Genomic DNA, 27,307 nt, shown 5'->3' with positions numbered 1-27,307 from the left:
ATTCCCCCAACCCATGGCAAAAAAATTAAATAATTGTTGAATGCTACTGTTGGATTCTAGTCAGAACCTCTGAAAGAAAAAATAAAATATTAATGTCATTTCCAATGGCCAATTAATAGAAATGATGGAATTTTCATGTGGCATTGAATATGCACTCATGGAGCACTTTATTAGGAACATCTACTTATTCATGCGATTTTCTAATCAGCCAATCGCGTGGCAAAAGTGCAATGCATACAATGTAGATACGGGTCAGGAGCTTCAGTTAATGTTCATGTCGGAATGGGGAAAAAATGTGATCTAAGTGACTGACCATGGCTTGATTGTTGGTGCCAGATTGGGCGTTTTGAGTATCTCAGAAACTGCTAATCTCCTGGGATTTTCACACACAACTCTATACAGTTTGCAGAGAATGGTGCGAGAAACCTAAAACATCCATTGAGCAGCAGTTCTGTGGGAAGAAACGCCTTGTTATTCACACAGGTCCAAGGAGAATGGCCAGACTGGTCAAAGCTTACAGGAAGGTGACAGTAATGCAAATAACACATTACAACAGTGGTATGCAGAAAAGCATCTCTGAACACAAACCTCTAAGTGGATAGGCTACAGCAGAAGACTCAAAAATAAATAAATAAATAAATAAATGCTCACTGAGTTTATTTGAAACCATAAAAGATCCTTTGTCTCCCTTAAGTTTGACTATGCGATATGTTTTGGGGGCTAGGCACCATAATAATGTGCAGCATCCGTTTAATGGCGCGAGTCATTCCAACTGTCTGTCTGTCTGCCAGGGGACATTATCCAGCCAACATCGGTAATGTGCTCATTGAACACAGACAATGGTGATCAGCCATCCCAGCTATAACCAGTGTCTCTGACAGGGTTGTTGTTCCAGCTTCATAAAGTGCAACCACAGCGAAACGAATACTCGCAGAGAGAACGGGCTAACTAGCCCTCCCCCACGCTCTTTTGTTAGGCTACGTGTGTAGGCTAGATATAAGATTGAAGTTTAAGGGATAATTATTCTGCCGTTTGTGTCTTGTTCTTTCTTGTGAGTATGTCCACTACTGGAGACAATTCATTCAGCAAATAGCAGCGAGCACGTCTTATTTTCGTATATATACCGTATTACGATGAACACATGGTTATTTGTTTTAGCTTTTGTATCAGTTGTTGACATTGAGTGGATTAACATGAACAGAGGTGTTTTTTCCCATTTTAAGTTGTTTTATGATCAACATACAAATAAATAGAAGTGTCTTTGGGACAGTATTCAATGAAAAGCGCTATACATATAAAGTGGAATTGAATTGAAATAGAAATGAATCTAATTTTAATTGAAATTTAATTGAAATTTAACACAAGTTTCCCTAAATATACAGTGTCGAGAGATGCTGGACGATGGGCTATAATGAAGCCATTGTGGTTTGGATCCTACTCTACCTGTAGTGTCTAATATTGACCTTGTGTAGCGGGATGTGTCATTTCCTCACTTGGTGACACATGAAGAACTTTGGTCCTCTTGCTTGCAATGTTTTCTCAAAGTCGTATGCTAATGCCTAACTTTAACCGACAATATCCTGACCGTAGGGTTTTGGGTATGGGGGCATATGAATCATCCTGTGGGGGTTTGGTTGTGGGAACATTTGACTCTAGGGGCATTTGGGTATGGGGGCATATGAATGACTTTGTGGGCCTTTGTGGAGTTAGTCGATGGGGATTTGGATTTGAGATGAATTATAATCTTAGCTGAGGAAATGTTCTACTTCACTACTCAGGAGGCCTTCTGGAAAGTGCCGCTCATATACCACACACCCCTGGTGTTTGGCCTCTTGGGTACACAAGATGGCTCCTGGCAGAGTGCAGTCGAAACATTTGTACCTGTGTAACACTACACCCGTTTCACTAGTCAGTTGACAGTTCTCTTAATACCCATGAGCATTGTGATCTCCAATGGCCGACACGTGAAAATAACCACACGAGAAGGAACATGCTGGCCATGACATGACGGATTATGCTAACCGAAAAGCATCATAAAAACAATCAGATACTCTCCATTTATCACGACTTTGGTTAATATGTTTGCATTGAACTTGAATTTAAAAACGAACAATTATCGGGGATGGTATTATATGAATTTGTATCTGGTTATGATTAGTTTACGTGAGGCTGCACCAGGTATTTCGCAAAGCTTATTAAGTGGAATGTGTCTATTGAAGTCGCCTCCCATTAGGGGTAATGCAAAATATCACACGTCAGTTAACAGGGGTCTATTGTGAAGCTGATAATGGAAGAGTTTTGTGTCGAGCGCACACTGGAAACACTGAATTGGATATCCACTTCTGTTATGCAAGATCAGGGTTCAGCGTGTCTAAATGGCTTTATGTAAGCACGCACGCTCATTGCATAGTGATCATTGCGTCTAATGGAATCTCGAAGAGCTTTACAGTCAGTAAGTCACAAATGACACTTATTCCCGACGTGACACCATCTGTGCCGTTCCCTCGTTTCGATTGGTTGGCCTGCCTCCAAGTACGTGGGGGTTCCGGAGGTCATTCAGCAAGCTTTATTTTTAGCAGTTATGGTACGGCATGTTTGGGGGGGGGAGGAGCGAATGTTCTCTCCGCCTTGCATCCGCCCTCCGCTGTTGTTTTCCCACGGATAATCTTTAACTGCCTTTGTAATTGAGGTTGGTTTCCTGCGCCGCCTCTAAACTTTCCGTTCCCTCTCATTTGTCCTCTCCCCAGTTTTGGCAAGCGTTCAGCAGGCAGCCTGAGGCGTGGATGCGAGTGCATCGTGCTGGAGCCTTCCGAAATGATCGTGGTGAGTACCGCCCCCCCCCCCTCCCCTCGACCCCCGTCTGTCTGGCTCCGAGACGCGCTTCCCGAACGCACCGCATACGCAGATACATCCCAAACTCATCTCACACTCACGCACCGCAAATGCATCACACACATGCAGACACACGCAGACACACACACACACACACACACACACACACACGCTCACACATCCCAAATGCATCACACACATGCACACATGACGAATGCATCGAGCACAGACACATGTACATACACAGAGACCCCCACACACACACACACACACACACACACACACACACACATACACGCAGCCTAAATACATTGCGCAGGCACTGATAGACACATACAGACACGTGTGTTAGCAGACACATGCACATGCACATGGTCATGCACATGCTCATGCACATGCACATGCACATACACACAGACACAGACACAGACACACACACACACACACACACACACACACGCAGACACACACATACCCCACATCCCACATCCAGCAACATTTGCTGCACTTAAATTGCTGTACTTACCTGATGATGAGAAGCACTTGCGATTGTGCATTTGACTGAAAGTGGCATGATTTTCTTTAGCTTTTTTGTCATTGTTCTCACTTGGAGTTGGGTATTTATGGCTCTTCCTTCATGGGAGCTATTTGTGAGTATGTCATCACCCACAGCCGGCTGGACAAGGGGACTCTAGTCTGTTTATCCACTTAGACATTATACCTTCTGTGTTTGCCAAAATGACAAATTAATAAATGTTATTTAAAGGAGTGGATGTCATCTGGTTTACGTGAAAACCAGAAGTATAACCAGCTTTATGAGAGTACTCCTGGGCAAAATAAAATATTTGAGAAGATTTATGTCCTGGAACCTAAGAACACAACCCGCCTCCCTCAGTGACATAATCCAGCCTTAACAACAGCCAGATCTTTCCAGCAGAGTGAATGAAGAAATTCAAATCCCTTTAGAAGAAAAAGCACATTCTGTGAATGTCACTCTCCACTTACAAAGACACCAGGAATCACAAGAAAAGGCTTACTTTGTGTATCTCTATCTGTGGCATGACCCAACTAAGCAACAGCAGACCATGTTTGTGAAGATTTTATACTGTATGTAACTTATGTTCAGTGTGAATTGGTCATGCACACACGATGGGCACAGTTATGAAGTTTTGACTGTGGGGAACATTGGGAGTTTAGTTCTTCCGGTGGCTGTCGATTATTGACCAAGGGCTATTGAAGGTGACCTCTGAGTCTGCCTTTGCTTCAAAGATTTTGTCCACAACATGTTGCGCAATATTGTCACTGTGTCACTTTGTTGTTATGTCACTTGGAAATTAATTGAACGACAGTTGAATTCAGAATATAGCTGGGAAGCTGTTCACGCTCGCCAATCAGCAACTGCAATCCTCTACTCTTTTCAGTATTAAATTCGTCTGACCCGCAAATTAGCTGCATTTCTATTTATAGCTTGCATTATGTTTTTTTACCGGCGTTAGTGGTCCTTCAGTTTCTGCAGGACTATTGGGTTTCTTACCCGCTGTGTAATTGCGTTAATTTGCGGCTTGTGATCATTCGATATTTGCTTTTGGGTCTCTTGTACTCGTACGGCTTTAAGCGGCAAACTATTTCCCCGGTTCCCCCGGCCGTTGCCATAGCAGCGGATTGTACGGTACGGAGGTGTGCAGAGCCGGAGCCAGAGGCACCGCGCCGTAACGCGCTAGGCGAGGAGGAGAGGAGGAGACGCGTAAGCAAAAAAAAAAAAAAAAAAACCCTCGCCGTCTTTCTCCTTCTTGTCGTCTTGTCGTCACCCATCTTGTGAAATGCCGTCGGTTTGTCGTCGGTCGTTGCGGCTCCGTACAGCGCCGCTGCTTGCAGTCGGCGGGTGCGACTGGCCGGCTAACTCGCTGTACGCGCGCGCGCGTGTCGACCGCGCTCGCAGGGGACGATTTACCGCCTCTTTGCCGTCGCCATCGCTGTGTCCTGCGCTTTCTCTCCCGGTTAGCTTTGGGATAATTGCGGCCGTGTGTCTAGCGCGTCTCCCGTTTGCTGCGGAGAAGCAGCGTAGGTGCCCTTTCCCCTTCCTGTAACGCCTGCGTCTCAGCGCCAGCACAGCCCACACCCCACACTGACAGGTATTCTGCGAGCTAACAGGTTAACTGCTGTCAAGCCAGGAATAGGTTCTGCGATTGTTGTCGCCGAGGTGTTTTTATTTTTTTATTTTTTTATTTTTTTATTAGCCGCCAGCCCCCTTTTCCGTTCCGGGGACCCGGCCCACACAGACAGCTGGTGCTGCACGGGGGGGGTGGCGGGGGGCGGGGGGGTGGAAGAAAAAGCTCAACCCTTTTTCCTCCTCAGGTGGACTATATGGATGAAAATGAAGAGTACTTCCAACGGCAAGCTTCGCACCGACAGTCCCGTAGGAGGTTCCGGAAGATTAACCAGAAAGGAGAGAGGCAGACCATCATCGACACGGTGGACCCCTACCCCGTGGGGAAGCCACCACTGCCCAAAGGGTATCACACGGTGAGTCTCTGCGCCTTCCAACGCCCTGGGATTTGTGTCGCTTCAGCAGACTGAATGGCTCTCTCACTCACTCTCTCACTTTCTTGCTCTCTCTCTCTCACACACACTCTTGCTCTCTCTCACACACACTCTTTCTCTCTCTCTCACACACACTCTTGCTCTCTCTCTCTCACACACTCTCTTGCTCTCTCTCACTCCCTCACTCGTTCTCTCTTGCTCACTCTCTCACCCTCTTGTTCTCTCTCACACTCTCTTGCTCTCTCTCACTCTCTCACTTGCTCTCTTCCTCTCTGTCACACACACACACACACTCTCTCTCAAAGTCAGTCAAACTGCTTTATTGACATGACAAAATTTGCATCTGTATTGCCAAAGCATGGCAATGAACACGTTAAACAAAGAATATAACTGGTTAATATGTAATATTGAATATATAGTACAGTATGTACATTATACTGTATCCAGTACATCTCTCTCTTAAGTCTTTCTCACTCTCCCTCACACACACTCTCACTCTCTCTCTCTCTCTCTCTCTCTCACACACACACTCATGCTCTGTTACATACTCTGTTTTGTTGGATAGGGTGGGGTTTAAAGGAAGGACTAGAGCAGACTGCATGCTTGGGACACTGAGCCAAAGCAGAGGGCCTTTCTCTTCATGTCTCTATGTTCTGTAACCCACTTGTGTCTCAAAAGACTCGACCTGCACATGATACCTTCAGAAAACCGTACGTATAGAAGTGGAAGCCCAGCCGGACCTGAAACCAATCGCTTATTTTAAACGCATCCACCGGGTGCCAGGGGAGAGGCAACAAGGTTGCTTTTCATGCTTGTCTATAGCACCCCTGTGTTTAGGAAAAACCCAGGTCCAGGGAGTGTCAGTTTATGATGTGGTGAGTTCTTTGGTAACCCTGTTCATCTTTAACCCGGTCTAGCAGTGTGCAGTTAAATGTTTTTTCCTGTGCGATTTCAGTGTAAAACCCCCTTGTTAACACCGTGAGACGTTTAGCTCGACCGGCCCACGGCGTTTACCTCCGGAATGCATGTGAAAGCATCCTGTGTTCATTCAGTTTTTTTCCCCCCCAAGTCTTAGTTCCCATTCCTCCCGGTCCCTAGGGGCAGCGCTCAAAGCCTGTGCACAAGATGTACTTGTTTGCGTTAATACAAAGAATAAAGGGAGCAGGCGGCACCGGGCCGAAGTCTGTGTTTGTATTTGTGTTTCCAAAATGGAAGAGTGAACTTTCCCATGGTCCGGAATGGAGGCATCTGAATTTTTTCCTGGTTTCCATGTTGCACGTGTGTAGGAAGTTCAGCCCCAACCCAATCTTTGATGTGAACAGATTGGAAAAAGGAAAGCTTGAAACTGGACAATCACTGTTTCTGCAGGTCGGTGTTAAGTCTCATTTAACAGGAAAAAAGAATAGAGGTCGAAAGGCATGAACATTACTGTGATGTGCTACACACTTGTAAAAAGCTGAAAAGTGTGTTAGCTTGGTGCTTTCACCTCTGTAGTTTTAGTTCTTGCCTTCAGAATGTAGCCGCTCTTTAGTATACTGATGTTTATGCAACATGAAAAACAATAGTCAGAAATTGAAAGTTAAGGATAGTATGCCGAGGAATATGATGTGACAAAAGTGTTATTCTTTAGGGTCAAATCAACGGTCAAAACTACTGTTTAGACATTTCATTAAATTCAGTTGGTATACTTAGACAGGGCAGCTTTTACATCTTACATTTTCTATACCCATTGATAGACTGAAATAATTCAGGTAAAGTACCTTGCTCTGAGATATTTAGCAAAGCCTGCTCCCTTTTGGCTTCCAAAACACTAGCATTTGACCTTGCGCTAAGAAGTACGTAAGGTCTGTGCACAACAAAGACTTTCACCTTCAGGCTAACAATACTTGCTTGGCCACAATGTCAAATATATATTTATTTATTTGTTTTTTCATTGTTTTACCGCCATGTGCTGTTTCCTTAGAGATTAGGTCGCTGCAAACTCCTTTTTCCAAAGCAGCTTAAATCTCAAGCATCGAATCGGCTGTCCCCTGAACAAGACGCCGCACGAAGGTCAAGCTTTCACTGTGTCTGGGGGAACGCGCGCGATATAAGAGGTTTACATCACCGGGCCCAGACTATAAAGGGCTTTTTGATGGGCGCAATAACCCCGTGTTGGAGCTCTCTCTGGGAATTCGACCTCGTGTAATATCCCCACCTCTAATTCAGCCCTTGGGTGATGTACGGTTCACCGGCGTCGCGTAAACCGCGTGGCAGTAAATCCGCCACGTATTAAACGCTCGCCGGTCACCGCCGTTTGTCACCTTGCCCATGTTGCCCGTTTTCATTTTCCAAAATTCCGCCGCAGCATGACCGGCCGTCTCCGACGATGCCGGCGCCGTGTGATGTGAGGATTTACTGTACGTAACATTCCCCCCTCTCCGCGTCCGTTTCCCCGCTGAAGTAAGTGCGTCGTTTGTCTGTCTTCGCTCGACAGGCCGAACGCGGAAGCCAGACGGGCTGCGCTGTCCCCGCGCTGTCGTTCCGGGCACGTCGTGTTTTATAAAGCCGTTCTGCGGTTATTACAGGTCACCGGCAATTTGTAATTTCAACCCAGTCCAATCTGTCACTGACAGGGCGATCACTCATTCGGTCGGCTGAAATGGCCAACAGTACGAGGAACACTGCGGATTGTGGCGTGGGTACAAACGCTTAATAAAGAACAACCGCGTTATATACAAAACATTGTTTCGGGGATTTGAGTATGGGTTTGTAATGTCTTTTTTGAAATGTCTAAACAGGTTTGCTGGATAGAAATAGTATTCTATATAAGGTTAAATATGCAGTGTTGAGATGGGAGTACACAATACATAATATTATATGTTGTAACCTTTTGTGGTATTTTTTCCAGTTTGGAAGACACAACAATCATGTTCTGTTGAACTATACATCAGTGATCTGCATTTTTAAGAGCATGTTATTAATGGTTAATAAAGCATCAATAGGTTCACATTCATGTAAAGTATATGGTTAATCTCCCCTATAAAGGCTTCCGGTTCTGTACACAAATGAATGATTTTGTACATTTTGGCTCTGGTCTACACTCCAGTGTGCCCTGTGTTCTTATAACTCTCTGCAGGATTGCACACTGAGCGTGCTCGACCCCATGTTTCTCCTCTTTCTCTCCTTCTATCACACAGAAGACTTTATCAGGGCGTGTAAAAGCCTCCAACTTGATTTTCATAGCCCTGTACTGAAATGTTGCACGGATAATAATTTTCATAACCCTACACTGAAGTATGACACGTGTGATAGTTTTCATAACCCTGAACTGAAGTATGACATGAGTAATAATTTTCATAACCCGGGATTGAAGTATGGCACGAGTGATAATTGTCATATTTTCCTCTCCTTTCATGCCATTCATTTCATATCGGCCCCCAGGAATGCTGTAAATCTCAGGTACTGTAACTCACTGTAGGTCTGACGCAGTCTGTGTACTGTGATAAATATACCTGTTAGTGTCGTGCTGTGTGTGTCTGTGTGTGTGTGTGTTTTGTGTGAGCCTGTGCACACATATGTGTGCCTGTCTCTGTGTATGTACTGTATGAGCATATTTGTGTGTGTGTGTGTGTGTGTGTTTTTTTCCTGTTGTCAATTTGTGTTATGTGTAGAACGTCATGAAAGAAGGCATATTTTAATATGAATATATTTAATTGCAATGCTTTCATCACTAGCTTTTTGCTGGTTCTGTGTTTTGTTGTTATTTTATGTTGGAGCATGTTTTGCAGCAGCCCTTGCACTTGACAATCCAGCAAAGTTTTATTTCATGTTATTTGGGAAAAAATCTCAAACTGTGGCCAAAAACTGTGGTTTATATGATTGTTTTCTCCCTTCTCTAATGTATTATGCATATCACTGCTCTAAATCATCTGCAGGAGAGTTTCCTTTGCTTTCATAAACTGGCCTACATCTTATCTGGGAGGGCTGTAGCAGACCCAAGTGGATAGATGCAACCAGTCAGTCTGTTAGCCTTGAGCTGTAGGCCTTAATTAAGGCCTTAATTAAGACCTTCGATGTTCTGAAGACCTGTATTTATATTTGTGTAATTTGGACTACAACCAACGGGGGCGGTAATATGCAATCTGTAATTAGCGTCAGGTGTTAATATAACTAACTGCAGATATGGAGTTTTTGTGGCAAAACAAGACTGAGTAATCTCCGTAAGTGGTCGGTGAAATGATTGGGCAGTTGTAGAACTGTCAACAATCAAGGTAGCTCATAAACCATCACGGCAAAAGCTACCAAAGCATACCTAACTTTCATTACTATGAAGACAGAACATTGGGGAATGTACGATTGTTATTGAACTAGTTTGCTGTGATGGCACTTGGAGCTTCTTTCCCCCGTTAGAGATTTTGTATTCTCAGATACAGGGCGAGGCTCGGAGTGAGAACCTCATTTGCCGAACAGCACCGGGATTCATGCCGCCCGCTCCGGTTTTTTCCCCGGGTTTGTCCCAACAGGCCTCGATTAAAAGAAAGGTTTGCTTTGTAGGCATGCGAGCAGAACGCAACCGAGCAGGAGTGACAGAGCTACGGATGTGTGGGAGGCAAGCGGCTCTATTTTTAGAGCTGTCCTTTAGAGCTGAGTCTGTTAGCTCTCTCCTATTGCTGTGCAGAGCTGCAAGAGCGTGTGGCGAGGTGTGCAGAAAATGTACAATAACCCTCAATTAACGACACCATTAAAATGCGTGAGTTGGAAGAGACTCGTTTTGTGAGAGTAAGCAACCCCAACCACGTGCCTTGACATATTTCATATTTTCTCCTCTGTCATGCTTTATATGTTGCCTTGGGCAAATTGATGATTTATGAACCTGATGATGTATGGTCATATTTCTATGGAACGGTGTGATTCTTTTGTCATGCAATTGCATTGCGTTTGTCATAATTTACCTGTGCAGGCTGCATAATATATTTGCTCCTTGATCTCTCTGGTAATTTCCATTGCTGAATGTCTGTGCGTAATGTTGCATTTGGACTTTGTCCTGGCTCTTAGCGCAAATAAAGACAGGATTAAATAACATTGAAGGGGGGACAGACGTGCCAGTGTTTGAAATTGAGTCTAGCTGGCCAGCCAAAGGGTTGTTTAAGGGAAAGGGGTAGTATTTCTGCATTATTGTAAGATCTTTAAGGCGAGCGTGGGTGTCTCCATGGCAGAGGCTCATCATGACTATCAGTGATGTCGTAGGTTCAGATCCAGGCCACATACTGGTGGGGAAATCATAGCAGCAATAATCCCATGGTATTCCTTGCATAAAAGGAGAATCTTTTTTCCTCGGTTAATCAGTCTAGGTGCGGTGTTACATTATTACATTACATTGTAATTTAGCTGATGCTTTTATCCAAAGCGACTTACAGTTGATTAGACTAAGCATGAGACAGTCCCCCCTGGAGCAATGTGGGGTTAAGGGCCTTACTCGAGGGCCCAACATCTATGTTAAATGTAGTCCCCGTCTCTGCTTTACAGTGGATTTGTTTTGCCGGATGCAAAATGCTGCGTTTCAATTTATTAACATGGACTCCATAGGTCTTTTCTGCTTCGGCTCTACATTTCCTCGATGATCTCAGTGTGGTTTTCAGTCCTCCGTATAAGACCCATTGTAGGGAGGATTGTCCACTGCTTAACCGAATCAACTAAGTCATTTTGGTCCTCCTCGTCCAAAGGGGACCTCGTAAACTTATGAAAGAAGGATTTTGTCCCTGCCCCTCTGTATCAGACTCCTTTGTCACAGCCCCGCCTTGCTGTTGCGCTTGAAAGCCCCAGGGCCCAGCCTGGCCCGGGGTTCGAGTGTCCCTCCCCTCTGGAGAGGAAATCCTCTTCCCCCCCGCCTGTCCCAGCCAGGAAGCCGGCGTCTGCGAGGGCCGGGGCTCTGGATGCCCCCTGGATGCCCCCAGTGCCCCGGTTAGGGTAGGGTAGCAGGGCTGTTATGTCCAGCCCTTCCTCAGGATACCCCCGCCCCCCCCAAGGAACGAATGGCTGCTGTGTTGTCTGGAGGGGGTCTGTGTTTATGTAAACATTGAGGGTTGCCGGTTCGATCCCACCCTGGGTGCGTCGAAGTGTCCCTGAACGTGGACACCCACCCAACCTCCTGATTGCTGGTTGGTGTGCATGTGAATAGGTGAATGCGAGGCATCAATTGTACAGCGCTTTGGATAAAGGCGCTCTATGAATGCAGTGTTTACCAGACCTTTCCATTTCATTAGTATTTTAGCTTTTGTCCAAAGTGACTTGCCGTTGATTAGACTAAGCAGAGCCAATCCCCTGTAAGAAATCAGTCTCAATGCCAATATGTCTGCTGACCGCACATTCCCTGGATCTTATCAGAATTATAATCAGTTGGTACAATGGTAGAATAACGGTCGGGAGGGAGAGATCAGGAGTCCGCAGACATGCTAATTCAGTCACAGCAGGATGTCCAGTACGTGATGGCCTATACATGATTGATTGACTGATAGGTGTCACACAATTCTCTGCATTCTCCTATAATGTGTATCAGCTGCAATGATCTTATCATGGCTACATTGGGGCTTGACCCACCAACCTTCCAGGTCCCAGTCAGGCACCTTAGCCTGTAGCCTATAGCCTGCCCCAATGTACTGTTGTGTGTCCATATACAGGACATTTCAACGTAATTACCATATACACAGCACATACAGTGGGGTGCAAAAACATAACATAATCTGTATGTGAATGAAAGCAAGCCTGAATTAATAGAATTAAACATGAGAACTTTCTGCAAATTTTAAAGCAAGATCATTTTTTACTGTTTATAAATTATTAAAAAAGGAAAAGGGCCCTGTGGAAAAGTTTGGGAACCATTTTGGATTATTCTTTGTTACTTTTTAAAAAAGATTACTAAGCCCCAGACCCAGGTGATTTACTCATTAGGGCTTCAATGAGTCAGGTGAGTATAATTCCAGCGCTGAACTTTTTTTTTTTTTTTTGGAATGGCCACCACAGTCCCCAGACTTGCATATTGTATGTGCAATCTGGGCATAAATAATATGCTGTTGCTATGTTTGGAACAGTATGAAAATAATGTCTCACAGCTGTATGTCACGGGTCGTTAAGATGTTCAGTTTCTGGACTATGTGGGCTTCATCAGAAACACAGCTGTCTTATCAGCGCCAGTTGCCTTGGAGACCACTGTGGCCTCCAAAATTACTGCCACCATTGATGAAGCACAAAGTACTGAAGACTTTTTCGATTTTTAAAAAATATTTCAAAAATATTTCAACTTTTCCATTCAGCAGTTCCGTAAACGAGCATCTATTTGTCCCATTTTTTAGCATGCAGTAGAACTGATTCCCTTGTTTATTGCATAGACATATGTCATTGTCTTCTCAAGGGTGCCCATAAATCTGAGAGTACTGAAAAAAGCTGCGTTCCATCTCTTGCCATAGCTATCAACTCCATATGATTGTCATCAACTTCACCACAAAGTGACCAATCATCTGATGTAGGGTCACAAGAGGGTTGGCACCTCTTCAGTCTGATGGGTAGTGGACAGTTTGCTTCTACAGATTCAGCACCAGGGATTGGAAAGTGATTTTTTAGGGTGAGGGAGCCATGTTGAAAAGTGATTGAGTCGTTGCCAAGAAGTTGATAAGCGGTTATCTGTGGTACTTGCCTGATCCATTATTGCTGTCTTCAGCTGCGGGAGGATAAGAGCAGTTTAAGTCTGGCAAGGGGGGGGGTGTCTAAGTTTGTGAGCCTGACAGGAAATAGAGGAGGATGAGGATGGGGGGAGTGGGGTGGGGGTAGGGGGGGTTTGTAAACAAATATTACATGGTTCTGTGAACAGCAGGCTCCTTTCCATAATGGTGCATTAAAAGGCCAGTGTATTTCAGCTACCATATGAAAGTGCAAACGTATCAAATATTAAGAATGGAATGAAAAATTGTTGTTTTGTGCATTTGCTTCCTTAATGAAGATCGTCTCTCCTATTTAAATGCTTGTTTTCCAGGTTACTGCGAATAGATGTTTTGCTCAGCAGTAAAAATGATCTGGACAGAAATAGTACATTTGCAGGATTATTATTTTTAGTATTATTATTATTTGTGTATTTCAAACTATGTTTACTATATTGTACTGGACCTTTAACTAAATGTTGTTCAATTAGAGAATTTCTCTCTCCCTGTAATTACATGACCACAAACTTTATCCTCTACTGGACATCCATAGTGTCACATGACGAGGGTGTGGCTCATCACTTCTGACCATAAGCCCCATCTCCTTTGTCTATTGAGCCCATTGTAGAGCTTTGATCTACATGCACAGCAATAAAATCCAAAATAGATGCCATGGATTTTCCTGATATTTTTTTTCAAGGATAAAAGGCCTTAGGTGACTCAAAACAACCTTTATGATTGTTGATAGTGGCAATGATGAAGTCTGCCAGTGCATTCTTGGCATGATGAACCTTTGTCTAGTGATGTAACGGTTCCTTTTGTTCCTGACAACCGAAGCTTAATGTTTAATGATTGAGTTAGCCACATGTAGGCCCGTTTATATGATAGGTTGAATCTAATTTCTTGGCAAGAGTGATGTGATAGTGTGTTCATGTCCCTATGGACTGCAGTAAAGGGTCCGCAGCAGCTTTAGTGAACACACAAGGCCAGTTAAAAGCAAAAACCATCCTGGAAAAAACAATAGCCTGTCTAAAAGTAACTTGGATCGTCTCATGTATTCGAGATATATGCAACATACACATAACCAATTAATCCTTCATGTTCCCGCACATCTTTTTCTCTTGAAAGTGCAGCACAAATATAGAACATTTATTTGTTATTAACTATTTTATGTGTATTTGTTTTCTGTAGCCTGCATGATTTGTGGTAGGCCTGCTGCAACCTGACCATAATAGTTTATCTGTCTTTTGAAACATTTAATTCTCATAACGCCATGTTAATAACTGAATGAGTTGATAATATCAGCATTTTTTAAAATACGCATATATATATTTTAAATGAGAAGAGACTCTGCTCGCCATATGCTGCTGTTCATTCGGTATGAGTAAGGGCGAATTCGCTGGGGTGTTGCCCGATAAATCCGTCAACTGCGTTGTTACACAATACAGACGCTGCTGATCGATGGGGTCTCTCCCAAGGGGACTTTATAAGCTAGCAGCACATCTGATGCAGACGGGCGGTTCTTACTCTATCATCCTGCCATCTGACCGGTCTTTGCTTTCATCGCTAAAGGCATGGAGGGTGTGAGTGGGCGCGCATCAGACCTCCACTCCAGCTGAGTATTTTTACAGCGCGGGGAGAGAGGGGGGATCGGTTTGCAGTTACATCATCGGTAGTGTGCTTCTCTCTGCCGATGCAGGCGAAGAGCCCGGTCGCTGGATCTCGCCTGCGCCGGGAAGCAGCGATGCTGTGTTTACCCTGAGGGGACATCAGGTACCGCTGCGATCTGAGCATTTCTTTTCCTGGCTTTTTTTCTCCCCTTTTTCTTTTTCACCCGCCGTCCTTCTCTCTCATTTGAAGAGGAAGTTAGCCTACCTCTCTCGCCACCTAGGAAATGGCTTTTCTCTCTCGTTGCTATGCCAACTGCCTTCAACCGTGGTCCATTTCCGAAGTAAGCACGATGAAAGGGACGTTTCGTTAGCGGAGCTTGTGCAGAGGACGTGGTTTTAGAACGTTTATTCGCCATCTTTTGCTGTTACGTGTATTGCGGAAAATGTCTGCTATGGTTTGTGAATGCGCATTTAAACGGAACGATTGTCAATGGGAGATGAGGCCGCACGCATTCAGAAAGCTGTCAGTCACCGTCGCACGATTTTAGATTTAAATGCGGAGAAGACCGGGTGAGGATATCGGCAGCAGTGCAGGACCGTCCACTCGGCATCAGTAAGGGAGGAGGTTCCGCAATCCTACCATGTCCATCCCTTTGGTCGCAAATGAAATGGGAGTTTTAACAATATCTGACAGGCTGCTGAGGAGTGGGGGGGGAGGGAGCAGGGTCCTGGATCCTGGATCCTGATTAATCTGCATTGTGAGCCTTAGGGTGTGTGTGTGTGTGTGTGTGTGTGTGTGTGTGTGTGTGCGCGCGCGCGCGTGCGTGCGTGCTTGGTGCGCTCGTTCTTGTGTGTGCGCGCGTGCTCGCGATATGCGTTTGGGGGTGGGGGGAGCCAGTATGTGTAAATGTGCCGTCAGCCATTTTAGCGTTTTTTTTGTAAATTGATTGTTTCGCACGTTTTTCCTCTGTAAAAGATATACTCTGTCGGTTCCGGTGCAGAATACAACATCGTTGTCAGTGCGTAATTCATTTTCATTTTTATTTGTATTTTTATTTTATTAAAAAAAAAAAAAAAAAAAATTTGAAACGTGCAGTGAGTGGGGTGCCTGTCGGGGAGACTGATGCTCTGCCAGTGATTTGACATTAGAGCCGGGGCAGCGACTCTCTTTGCTTCAGACGTGGACTTTTGTGGCAGCTGCAGGAAAGGAGCCGAAAGAGGAGTGAAAAGGACTAAACGAGGATGTTAAAATTAAGTCCGACGTAACATTTTCTTCCAGTATGAAACCGTTAGCAACCACTGTCAACCATGGAGTCATGGGTCAGCAAGATAAAAATCTTGTGAGTATTGAAACCCACTCTGATATATTTACGGAGATGGGCTACTCATATGTCAAGATGTTGTGAGTAGTTGATGGTTAGGGATAGATTTTATGAATGGATTTGTATATTAACGACGTATGAAGATAATATATCAGGTAATGTGCAGTATGCTTATTCGGAACAGTTTTATTTATAAAATATCAGAATGCAGCCTTGGGGCTTCTTGGACACTGTCTGAAGTCGGTGTGTTATACTGTAGAATCTCGAGGTATTTAATGTTTTAAGCAGCTTTAGCGTAGATAAGTTAACTTAAATACAAATATTTGTATTCCGTATTTCGATGTGGCAGAGTAAAAAACAAAACAAAAAAAAAAACAGTTTGTGTGAGTTCAGCTAATCTAATGTTAATAAAGATTGCATGTATATCTGCATATTAAGATTATTATTATTTTTTTCCCCCTCCTGATCTTAATAGGTAAATATTAAATGGTTCAGACCAGACAGCTATGAAGAACAAGAATCAGAATACCCAGCAGTTTCAGTTTTGTGTAACATTTTACAGATTCAGAAAGGGAATTCAAAATATAGTAAAAACTGATCGGGTTTGATCTGCACACCAGTGGAAATACACAGCTTGCACATTTTAGCATTTAGCAACATTTTATCACTGAGAAGTTTTCCTTTGATACACATGGAATGATGCAAATTGTCAATGGGGGGGAGGGGGTTGTGTTAGCAGCTCTAAGATTTGAGCGCGTTTCTTTGGGGAATTATATTTTCTTTGCTGTAACATCTGTGCGCTTTGTGAACAGTGTAGCCCGTTTATTATCCTTTTAATTTTATTATTATTTTGAAATGATTACGTGTCTGTCACATTTACGTGTGTCACTGATGCCTCGGTAGCCTCTGTTTGTTTTTTAAGGAAACCTACAGACTGGTAAAGACCACGGATGACAGCCCACTGTTTATTAACAGCAGTAGAAATTCCGGCAGGGCTCTAGGTAGCCCATATGCTGGTGTGGAATTGAGGTCATCCCCTTCAGTGGTCGCGGTATAATCAGCGTACCGTATCCAGGCCTCATATGGTACAGCAGACAGGCTGCATCATGGGATATTTATTGGGTTTTACGCTCCGTCTCTGCCACCTTTTATATGTCTAAACATGCCGTGATGCAGTTCCATTCCAGGGGTGAGCCCCTAAACCAGCAGCCTGGTTTACTGCAAGCAGTAAGAGCGGCCGCCTTTAATCCCTTCATCCCCGGTGGTCTCCGAAGGGAAAAGCCTCTGGAATATTCCAAGAGGCAGCAGGGTTTGCCCACGGTGCTCTAACATCTCCTATGCCTCAAAACATCATCCCACCCCCTACCCCCACACCCCCCACACCCCCACCTGCGATTTCAGCTAGTTCCAGGTATTGTCAGTACTACATCTGCCAAACTGCTTGTCAGCCATCTGTTCTCATCATTGGGAGTGAAAGTGCTAGTGCTGGGGTCAACGGTTCGATTGCAGTTTCCTGCTCTACAATGTAGGTCACTAGGTCTACAGTGTAGTGTAGTGATTTATTGCTGCTACAGCTAACATGTACAGTGTGAGGTCATTTTTGAGATGGATGTCATTTGTGCGATACATGTTGGCTATTGACAAATTGGTTGTTGCATTTCCTTTGGTTAGCCATGCAAGTGGCATAAGTACTAACTATTCCTCATGCTCCCAATAAACCTTTGGTATGCCCCCTTAGATGAATGTGGTTCTTCAGATGTGTAGGTCAGGGTATTGTAATATATGACACTGCTTGGTGTCATTTATGGCTTCTTTGATAGACGTCCTGAAGCTTGGTGAACAGCAAAAGCCATCTTCACCAGGTAAACAAGAGTAATAATGATGTGTATGAACAATATTAATATAACGTTGTGTTTACATTGTGGAAAACACTGACTAATAACATGGAACAGTGTTATATCCCATCCCAGAACCATTTGTACTTGGCACTCAATAATTGCATATAATGGCAATATCACACATTATTACAATTCTCTCAGGATTTAAATACCAAGTGCATTCCAAGTTTTTCCCCTGTATTTTGATTTGAAAACAATGTTCTCTGTTATCCCTGGGTGCAGTTTCAGAGGTTCATAAAATCTGAAGGAATTCTGCCAACATACATAGAGGCTGCAGTCATTCTTGTGTTTTACAGTTTTTTTGTTTTTATTTTTCATTTAAATGTTTGTGAATAGCGACAGGGCACTTTCAGTTGACATAATTATTCCATGATACAAACTGAAGGTTGTTTTATTTGCTTATTGTTGTGTGTGTAGCCCTGTTCCTCTTTAAATAATAGCCTGCGTCTCCTCTCTGTGCGGAAGAAGGTGAAATTGTTTTGACAGGGAATCAGAATTGATTACATTTCTTTATTCGTACATGCATTCCTGCTAGCTGCTGAGTAATATCGAATTTATATCATTTTCCAAAAGAGTTAGAGAGGCAACCAGAAAATACAATACTGAAACAGGGGTGAAAAATGCCTATTTGTGGGGAAAGAAATAAATAAAAATGATGGTGATAATTAGGTTGTAGGGTTCGGGGTGTGACTGATTGATGGCTGACCTAAATGGAAGCGAAAGGAGGATCTCGGTGCCTCTATTATTGAGCAGGAGCGTGCAAATGGCATTGAGGCGTGGAGGAAGTTCTCGCGGTGAGGGAAGTAGCCACACAGGATGTCAGGGGTGACATGCAGTGGCCTTTTTTAATGACATCTTTGTTACAGTCCTTTTGTGTGGTTCCAGCTCACGGGCAGGGCTTTTACAATAGCACTTCTGGCTATTTCAGTGCATGGTTGAAACCATAGTGGAGCGTGCCTGAATTCTCAATAGCAGTAGAGCAGTAGCTCAGGATTTTCTATAGCGCTTTTCAGGCTTGTTGCCAAGTTTTATTGGGTTAAACTTATTGTTGGAGCCACTTATTAAGAATTTATGCACTGTTAAGTGCTTTCTGACATTTTTGAAGACCCTATTTAGTGAATTCTCATTACCTGATTGGATTCGTGTTTTCTTAACTGTCTAAATTGAATTGGTTATCTTTGGTGGAAATGATCATTTTACCGTTTTTAAGTTTGGTGCTTGCAAACTTATGATTTACAGGAGTAAAGATGCTACATGCAGTCAGCTACTGCATAAACTTTTTTTTACCTTCTTCTGGAAGGTGGTCTGAAACCGTAAAACACAGCAGAATGATTCATGTTTTAATATCATTTGCTGTACAGTATTATGTGCTCTGGGCTACGTGAGTGACATGTTTATGATGTTAATAGGTAGGAAATCCCAACAGTGAGCCCTTCGTATATAAATTCCACTCAAGGCCTCTGTGTCTGTTTGTAGACACCCATTATAGTGTGAAGGCTGGAGATGAGATATATTAAGCCACCCTGCTGAAGATAAGGAATGGGCTTTGTACAGTATTCTCTTGCATAAATAAACTCATAAACAGCCGCTGTTCCCGCCATAGTCTTCAAAGGGACTGTTGATGAAAATTGAGACATCATTGTTCAGAGCAAGCCTTTGAATATAATGGGCCTTTTCTGTTGAGGGGTGTCTTTGGATGCGTGGGGTGGGGGATGGGGGGTGGGGTGTATCTGCGACCTGGTCTTTATTTAAACTGCAATCCGAGGCTGTCTTAGACCCTGAGAAGGCAGATCAATGATGACCCCATCTTAAGGTTGAGTGTGTATTCTTAGGAGTGGAGTGCTTGGCAAACTGACAAACCCGTTTCATTGTATTGGCAATACAGATGACTTCTAATACCTTTTGCCAGTTTTCTTTTCAAGTGCTGCTGATAATGAACCAGTAATATGTACTGTTCATGTTTTAATGCGCTTTATTATTAAATAAAGCTTCCAATATTTACTAGAAATACAAAATCATATTTTCCGTATTAGCACAGGGCATTCTAAGAGAAAAGTATTTTCATATCCATAACCTCACCTGATTTCTGCCCCGAGTATGTCGTGGAGTGCCACACCCTGAGTGCTGTGCTGGATGAAATGATCCGGATCATTCCTTAAAGGCCAGTCGAGTGGAGAAGGTGAATATATTGCTGACTGCAGCTTACAGCTGTAGACATTCTCTCCCTCAAGAGTGTGAGAATGATTCTATGAATAACATTTACAGAAGCAATGCAGTCTGCATACAGACATGGGATCTCCCTGTGTATGGTGTGTGTGTGTGTGTTTGTGTGTTAATATAATATATACAGTGTAGCCTGTAAGTATTCGGACAGTGACACAAATTTTGTTGTTTTGGCGCTGTACTCTAGCACATTGGTTTTGAAATGAAACAGTGAATTTGAGGTTAAAGTAACTGTCAGCTTTAATTTAATGGTGAACCGTGTAGGAATTAAAGCCCTTTTTATTCATAGTCCCCCATTTTAGCGGACCTATGATGCATTCTTCTGCAGAATATCCACCATTATCAGTCACATGGACAATTCTGTTAATAAAGTCATTATTAGTGTGAAAATTGTGCTGAACATGTACTCTCTCAACACCTGCCCCTGTTAATTAGTTCTTCCTCACACGGAGCATGGTGTGGCCTGTGCGAGGATGTACCGCAGACATTAATTACCGAAAATATATGCATACGAAAATAAATTCTGTGAGCTCTGAATGAGTAAGCCTAAAAAAAACAACGTGTTACCACTAGTGTCTGCTTTAAATATATTTTTTCTTTTCTTTTTTTCCCCCCCACTGCCCAGCGGTAGGCCAAATCCGCACTTCCATGCTCCGTGAACCGCAAAATCAACTCGGGTGAATTTGAATAAGTGGACAGTAACACCCAAAGGCTAGCCGTTAGCGCTGTCGCTATGTGTTAGAAGGCAAATACGATTATAGGTTGCCAATGACAGCCCACCCAGCTTGATAATGTTTGATGTTGTAGTTACATTTTGGCAGATGTATTGTTGGTCAAATGCATGAATATTGCATGCAGGTTGCATGTGGATCCCATACCATTCCTAAGCAAACTTACAATTCAGTTCAACATCGGGTGGGCAAAGATTTCCACCATGAATATTTCATATTTTAGTTGTTATGTCCGCTGCATGCTTGCAGATTTCAGAGTTTCCACTACTTAAATACCATTTGTGGTATTCATCATTTGAATGACATAGGTAGGGGCCTGCTGCATGTGTATCTTTGCAATTCTTTTGTAAATCTTTTTAAATGATCTTGGCCCATACACATTTAAAATGAGGTGTTCATTTTATAGAGTTCCATATTGACCGGACATGTCGCTACAATTGCATAGAATTACCTGGTCGATACTTTAAGGTAAAAAGTCAATACAATTTCCATACGGCGGTCGGTAAACAGCAGTATTCCTTTGAAGGTGTCTGTAACCTGTAACTTCAGCAGTCAGTCTTCCTGTGCACTTGTCTGGCGCGAGGTTGTTTACGGCTTTGGCTAACATCGCTTGGCATTTCGAGAGATTAAGAAGAGGCAATCGCAGACGGAATTGGCAGAAATATGCGAGAGCACCGTATTTGGTGCTTTAGTGTCAGCAGGCCTGCTTAGAATGCTTCGCGTGAGTGGGTGCAGTGATGTAACCCTCTGGAGAGTTAGCCTCTTTATGTCTGATCCTGCTCTAATTACAGAGGTGCAGTTTTGTCTTCATGCGCTTAGCGAGCTGTATTAGTTATCATTCACTACCTGCCTTTCACCATTATTTTTCTTTCCGATTGGTCGCTCAAGTGTTCATTGGTTAAGTGCCATGCATTATGCAACGCACCAACAACCGCACGCGTGTGCTAACGCGTCACGAATCAGCACGCTAAACAAACCTCTGCTTCCCTCCGCCTCGGTCGGTTGGCGGTCATCCTGGTGGAACTGTCGCTGTTTGTTTGTTGGTTTTGAAAACGCTCAAATCAAGTCCTGCTCTGCTCCAAACGCGTGGAGGTCTTTGGGATTGCCCATGACTGGTTCTCACGATCCAGTGTTTACATATGACTGCTTGATCGAGACCCTGAACCGTAACCTGAGCAGTGACCATTTTGTGTTTTGCTGACAGCTGTAGCATTCTGCTGGTGTTGAGCTGTCTGGCTGTCAGCATAGAACAAAATACCATATTGTGCTGTGCTTGCAAGTGGTAGGCCTAATTTGTTTTGCTGGGCTACTTTGCACCTTGCTTTCCAGATTTATCTGGGGATGTTGTCGATGAAATCATAGAGGGAGGCCTATTAAAATAAACAAGGAGCAATGAGGGAATATTGGCAGTAAGCACATCCTCATTTATGGCCTATGTGTCAGCACACGAGACTGGCTTCATACGAGACATGATATCTTGGTTCCCTATCAAATGTGTGCAAACTAAAGCAAGTAAATAAGTAAACAAGTGAATAGGTTGGGCTAAATAAAACGCTGTTGGAACCATTCCTTCATTCTAGACAAAAAAATGTTCTGATATGGAAGGGTATGGTAAGCCCCTACACTGAAGCAGCCCTTGGAGATTTTTGAGAAGGAATATATACTTATTTATATCCGCAGTATGGCTATTGCCAGGCCGAAAAGAAAAATCTTGCAATAGGGCTTTAAGTTGTAGTGTATTCATTTAGGAATGTACTGCACTGAATCCTTTCTGGCTGCCTTGAAAGGATTCAGTACTACAAAAACTATTCAGATTTTCAACTATTCAGATTTTGGAATTCTGATAGTGTGAGTAACTACTGTGTATTTAAAGTGTACTCCTTTTAAACGAGTAAGGATCCCATCATGATTCTGTGCACCATCGAGGAGGAGGACCGGCTTGGGCAGCTTGTTGCAGAGTGTCGGTCATTGGCCGAGCGTCTTTGGCTGACGGGCGTGTTCCGCCCTGTTTTGTCACCCACAGCTTCCTGCAGACTTCAGCAAGCTTCACCTCAGCGACAGCCTCCACCCACAGGTGACCCCCGTCTCATCCAGCCACTCAGGATGTAGCATCACCAGTGACTCTGGGAGCAGCAGCCTATCGGATATTTACCAGGTAAGGGGGCGGGACGCCACCTTCACCCCTGGGGTTTAATGAACAAAATATTTCCTGCCGCAGATTTGTATGACAGTCAAATATCAATTGTCAGGGTAATGACCGTTACAGGTTTAGGTGTACAGTGGCGCTGTCTGATGACTTGTTCTGTTGATAGTATGTTCCAGTGTGTTGATGCTATTGACTGTCAATAATTTGGAATAGCAATGTTAGCCTGTCAACAGCAAAGGTTCCTTATCATCAAAAGTTGTTCATTAATCGGTTGTAAGCTATTGTTTCTTGGAAAAAAACACAATCTTGGAAATGCTACATTTGAGTGGCGTGCAATTTGCTGTTTAATAGTGCTGCATTATTCATGTAATTTTAGAGTGTACCCCACCTCTGATCTGTCGTGACACGGTGTGTCCTCGCTTGCCCTGAGCACCACCCCCTGTGTTGTGCAGCACAGGACCCAGGGTCACGCCCGCATCTCACAGCATCTGCTTCTCCCACAGAATCGCAGACTCATTCCCCATTAAACGTGGCCCCAGCACACTGGCCGTTAAAATACAGCTAGGATCATTCTGGAAGGAAATAAAACTCAGGAAAGCGGCTGGTTGGATATATCGCACCTTTAAATCAGTTTTGCAACAGTCTTCAACTTGCCGTTTGCTTGGTATGTCCGTCTAAGGTCCTTCCCTGGAATTCATTTTCAAATACTTACCGATGTCTTCTGGGAAGATATAAATTGGTTTCTGGCTCCCATTAAATATACATTTAAGTTCTAACCCTGAAGTAATCTACTGATACACACACGCAGGAATACACTCAGACACGCACCTGTAATGCCCGTAGTCCTAATATAAATTATATGAATCTAATTTCTATAATTTATATTCCTAATAAAGTGTGTCCCATGACCAGCCCCTGACAGATCTGATATATGAATTAATTCTTGTGGTGTGTTGGGTCTGTGAGTGAAATTGCTCTATGCCCCCCCCCCCCCGTGAGAGTAATTGTCTGCATCCCCTCTGTGACTGGTAAAGATGGCAGCATGGCCGACTGCGTTCTGTTTGAATAAATCATGAAATTGGTTCTTGTGAAGGCATAAAGCATCGATCCAAGAATAGCCCTGCTGAAATATTAATCCCCCCCCCCCCTCACTCATTTTGACAAGCCGCTGCCATTTACACGGCTTCTTTACGGCTTGCGCGATAAAAATTCAAAAGAGTTTTTAAGAGTTTACGCATGCTGCTAATCGCTGGTGCTTCTAATGAGCCTCTAAGTATTGATGATGTACCACTGCTGGTTGGTTGACTGGGTGGTGACATAAGGAACTTTTTGACCTGCAGCTAGAAAATGTGAAATTATAACCATTTTAATCTGATTTATTATGTTTTATGTTATTTATTTTAAAAAAAAGGAAGTAAAGGTTTTTTTTTTTTTTTTTCCATGGTTGTTCAATATTACAACATGCGGATTCTCTACAGTCTCTCTACAGCATTTATAACTGTCTTGTTCCAGTGATGTGAAAACCCCTTTATTTTAGAGGGCAGGCACATGTAAGACACTCTTTGTGCTTGAGGGTTTAAGGCCCCCACCACCCCACTCTCATTTCCTCTTCAGTATTCATACTTTCACCTTTAATATTCAGAATCCCCCAAGGACACCCCCCCCCACCCCCATACACTTCCCAGCCCACCGCTGTGGGAGTCAGAGTCACCCGGCAGACTGGACTGAAACATTTATGACTTGTGCACTTGTCATTTAGAGCGAGACGCCGTGCGTTTGTGTGAGTCAGGGGCTCCCAGTTAAAAATTAAACTCAGGCGGGGGTCGGGGAGATGTAAAAAGAACAAGCCCGGGCCTGTCTGTATATAGGCAGCGCGCTCCAGCGAAATACGGAGTACCTTCTCCAAAACGTACCCTTTGGAGTGCGGGACACAGGTAGGCACAGCCCGCCCCTGGCACCATCCAAATCCAGCAGGTGCCAGTCAGAGGGAAGGCATATGGGCGCCGAACGTGCGGTCTTATCCCCGAAGCGTGGGGTACACGAATCCAGGTTTTGTCAGGTGTTCAGCCCGGGTTGGCTCGGCGCCGTGTTTATTTCGAGAACCCACTGTTGTTTTTGCCCGACTTTGGCGCCCGCCCTGCCGCGTCTCCCGTCACGTAAGCAGAGAGGGGAGAAGCCGGAGGAAGGTTCCGGAGAAGAAAGAGCCGTGCGCAGGGGAAGCGGCGGGCGCCCGTGCTAAAAGGCTAACGAGCGTCAGACAGGAATAGCACGTTAGCCCGAGCGGCGCTGGGCGCTAAGCCCTGTTTTGTCCCTGAGGCCTTTGCGGCGCCTCCTTCCTGTCAGACGCCTCCCCAGCCCTCCTTCCGGAGTGTGTGTTCCATCTGTCCGCCAGCGACGGGGGCCGGTCTGACCCCGCTGGCCTGCCCGCTTCAGCGCAGGGGCGTTGTGGGTACGGGGTGGAGCGGGCGAGGCGCTGTAATGTAGCTGCAGTGCGGCTGTGGCACAGATCGCTGGAAGGTGTCTGCCAGAGGTCTTGGCTTCGGGGGAGTCCATTTTTGGCAGCCTTTGGGGGAGCCGGGGCAGCATGAATGCCAGGAGCACTCACCCGTCTGATGTTATTGGTTTAGCCCGTCGCCATAGCACTGCAGTTTCCTCTCGCTGATGTCCTCTGCCAGGATTCTGTGCAGATTCGCCTTTAATCTTTAAACAATGCTTGTTCATAACACACACACACATACACACACACACACACACCCATGCACTGGGCTGTGTTTTTTCATGTGTTTAAGAAAGATCAGCCATTTTGTCAGGATTTTATATTTTCCAAGCTTAGTTTTAGAAACAAAAAGATGCGCTTGGATGTAATGTGAAACTGCTTCTCTGAAATAGGATTGCTCTTGTACAATTATTTGTAATCATTGATCTCTGTGGGTATTGGAATAATGCCAGGTTGTCACATGGGACTCTAATGGCTTTTGTGGACAGATGAAATAAGCGTTTTTATTGAAATAATGCCATATTTTGGGCTCCAGGGAGGGATGAGACTATGACTCAGTGATTAATTGTAAAAAGGGATTACATTGGAAACGACCAGTTCCTCTTATCAGCTATAATGCATGAGTTGTCACAGATCAAAAACCGTGTGAAAGGAGCATTTTGGCTGCAACTTGTTTGACTCAATGCTGATCAGAGATCAGTTGTGGCTGAGGTTGCAGTTTGGGATGTAGCCCTCCTTAACTGGCTGACAGCTAATCAGAGATCAGTGGTGGATGGCTCTTTGAATGCTATGACTGATAGTGGAGAAAGGTTGTGGTTTGTGATGCAGGTGACACACTCAGAACTGAGTCGAGGTCAGCTGAGAACATGACTCAGTGGGTGACTGTTCCTCAGACCACTGATCTGAGGTCAGTGACAGGTGATATAATGGTTCAAGGTACTTCCTGTGTGCTTTACTGATGACTGATCTGAGGTCAGAAACAGGTGATGTAATGGGTCAGGGTACATCCTGTGTGTTTTACTGATGGCTGATCTGAGATCAGTAACTGGTGATGTATTGGTTGAGGCTACATCCTGTGTGCTTCTCTGATGACTGATCTGAGATCAGTAACTGGTGATATATTGGTTGAGGCTACATCCTGTGTGCCTTACTGATGACTGATCTGAGGTCAGTAAGGACTCACTGGGTCCTCTCTCCCGCAGGCCGCTGAGAACGAGCCTGGTGACATGGACCTGAGCGGGCTGCCAGAGACGGCGGTGGACTCAGAGGAAGATGACGATGAGGAAGACATCGAACGGGCCTCGGACCCCCTGATGAGCCGCGACATCGTGCGCGACTGTCTGGAGAAGGATCCCGTGGACCGGACGGACGATGACATCGGTGAGTCAAACGCGGATCTCTCAGGTCTGAGAGCACTAACAGGAGAGGGTCTCACGGCATGTCAGATGCACTGTTTCTGCCCATTACATTACATTGCATTACATTATTGTTATTTCTCTGACACTTTGATCCAAAGCGACTTAGAGTTGATTAAACTAAGCAGGGGACAATCCCCCCTGGAGCAATGTGTGGTTAAGGGCCTTGTTGAATGGCTGTGCAGATCTTTTCATGGCTACACCGGGACTTAAACCAGTAACCTTCCGGGTCCCAGTCCTGGTTACCTGAATTTCCTGCCCCTTTGTTTGTTTTTATGCTTCTATTCCCATCCTAGCATTGATTTCTCTCTTTTATATGGCCCTGTCTGAGCCGGCTAAAATTGTGCACACATCACACACAGTCAATTGTTTCATAGAAGCCACGGTGAGTATTGCTGACCACAATTTATGTTTGTTTA

At 44.3% G+C, this 27,307-nt stretch overlaps 1 protein-coding gene across 4 annotated transcripts in view; it reads left to right on the top strand.

The window, feature by feature from the left end:
* Positions 1-27,307, top strand: part of LOC133135026 (rap guanine nucleotide exchange factor 2-like) — a 94,486-nt gene that overhangs the window by 42,846 nt on the left and 24,333 nt on the right. For 2 of the 4 annotated variants that reach the window (XM_061251761.1, XM_061251760.1), the window contains exons 5-9: positions 2,748-2,823; positions 5,188-5,355; positions 8,797-8,814; positions 22,854-22,985; positions 26,676-26,853. In XM_061251761.1, coding sequence (XP_061107745.1) covers positions 2,748-2,823; positions 5,188-5,355; positions 8,797-8,814; positions 22,854-22,985; positions 26,676-26,853 — 572 coding nt within the window. The remainder of the gene's footprint in view (positions 1-2,747; positions 2,824-5,187; positions 5,356-8,796; positions 8,815-22,853; positions 22,986-26,675; positions 26,854-27,307) is intronic. The other 2 variants (XM_061251762.1, XM_061251759.1) reach the window with 1 other exon arrangement.

This window comes from Conger conger, chromosome 8 (assembly GCF_963514075.1).
Source record: "Conger conger chromosome 8, fConCon1.1, whole genome shotgun sequence".
In the NCBI taxonomy this organism is placed as follows: domain Eukaryota; kingdom Metazoa; phylum Chordata; class Actinopteri; order Anguilliformes; family Congridae; genus Conger; species Conger conger.
Note: the sequence above shows the minus strand (reverse complement) of the source record. Positions and strands in the feature narration are given on the sequence as shown.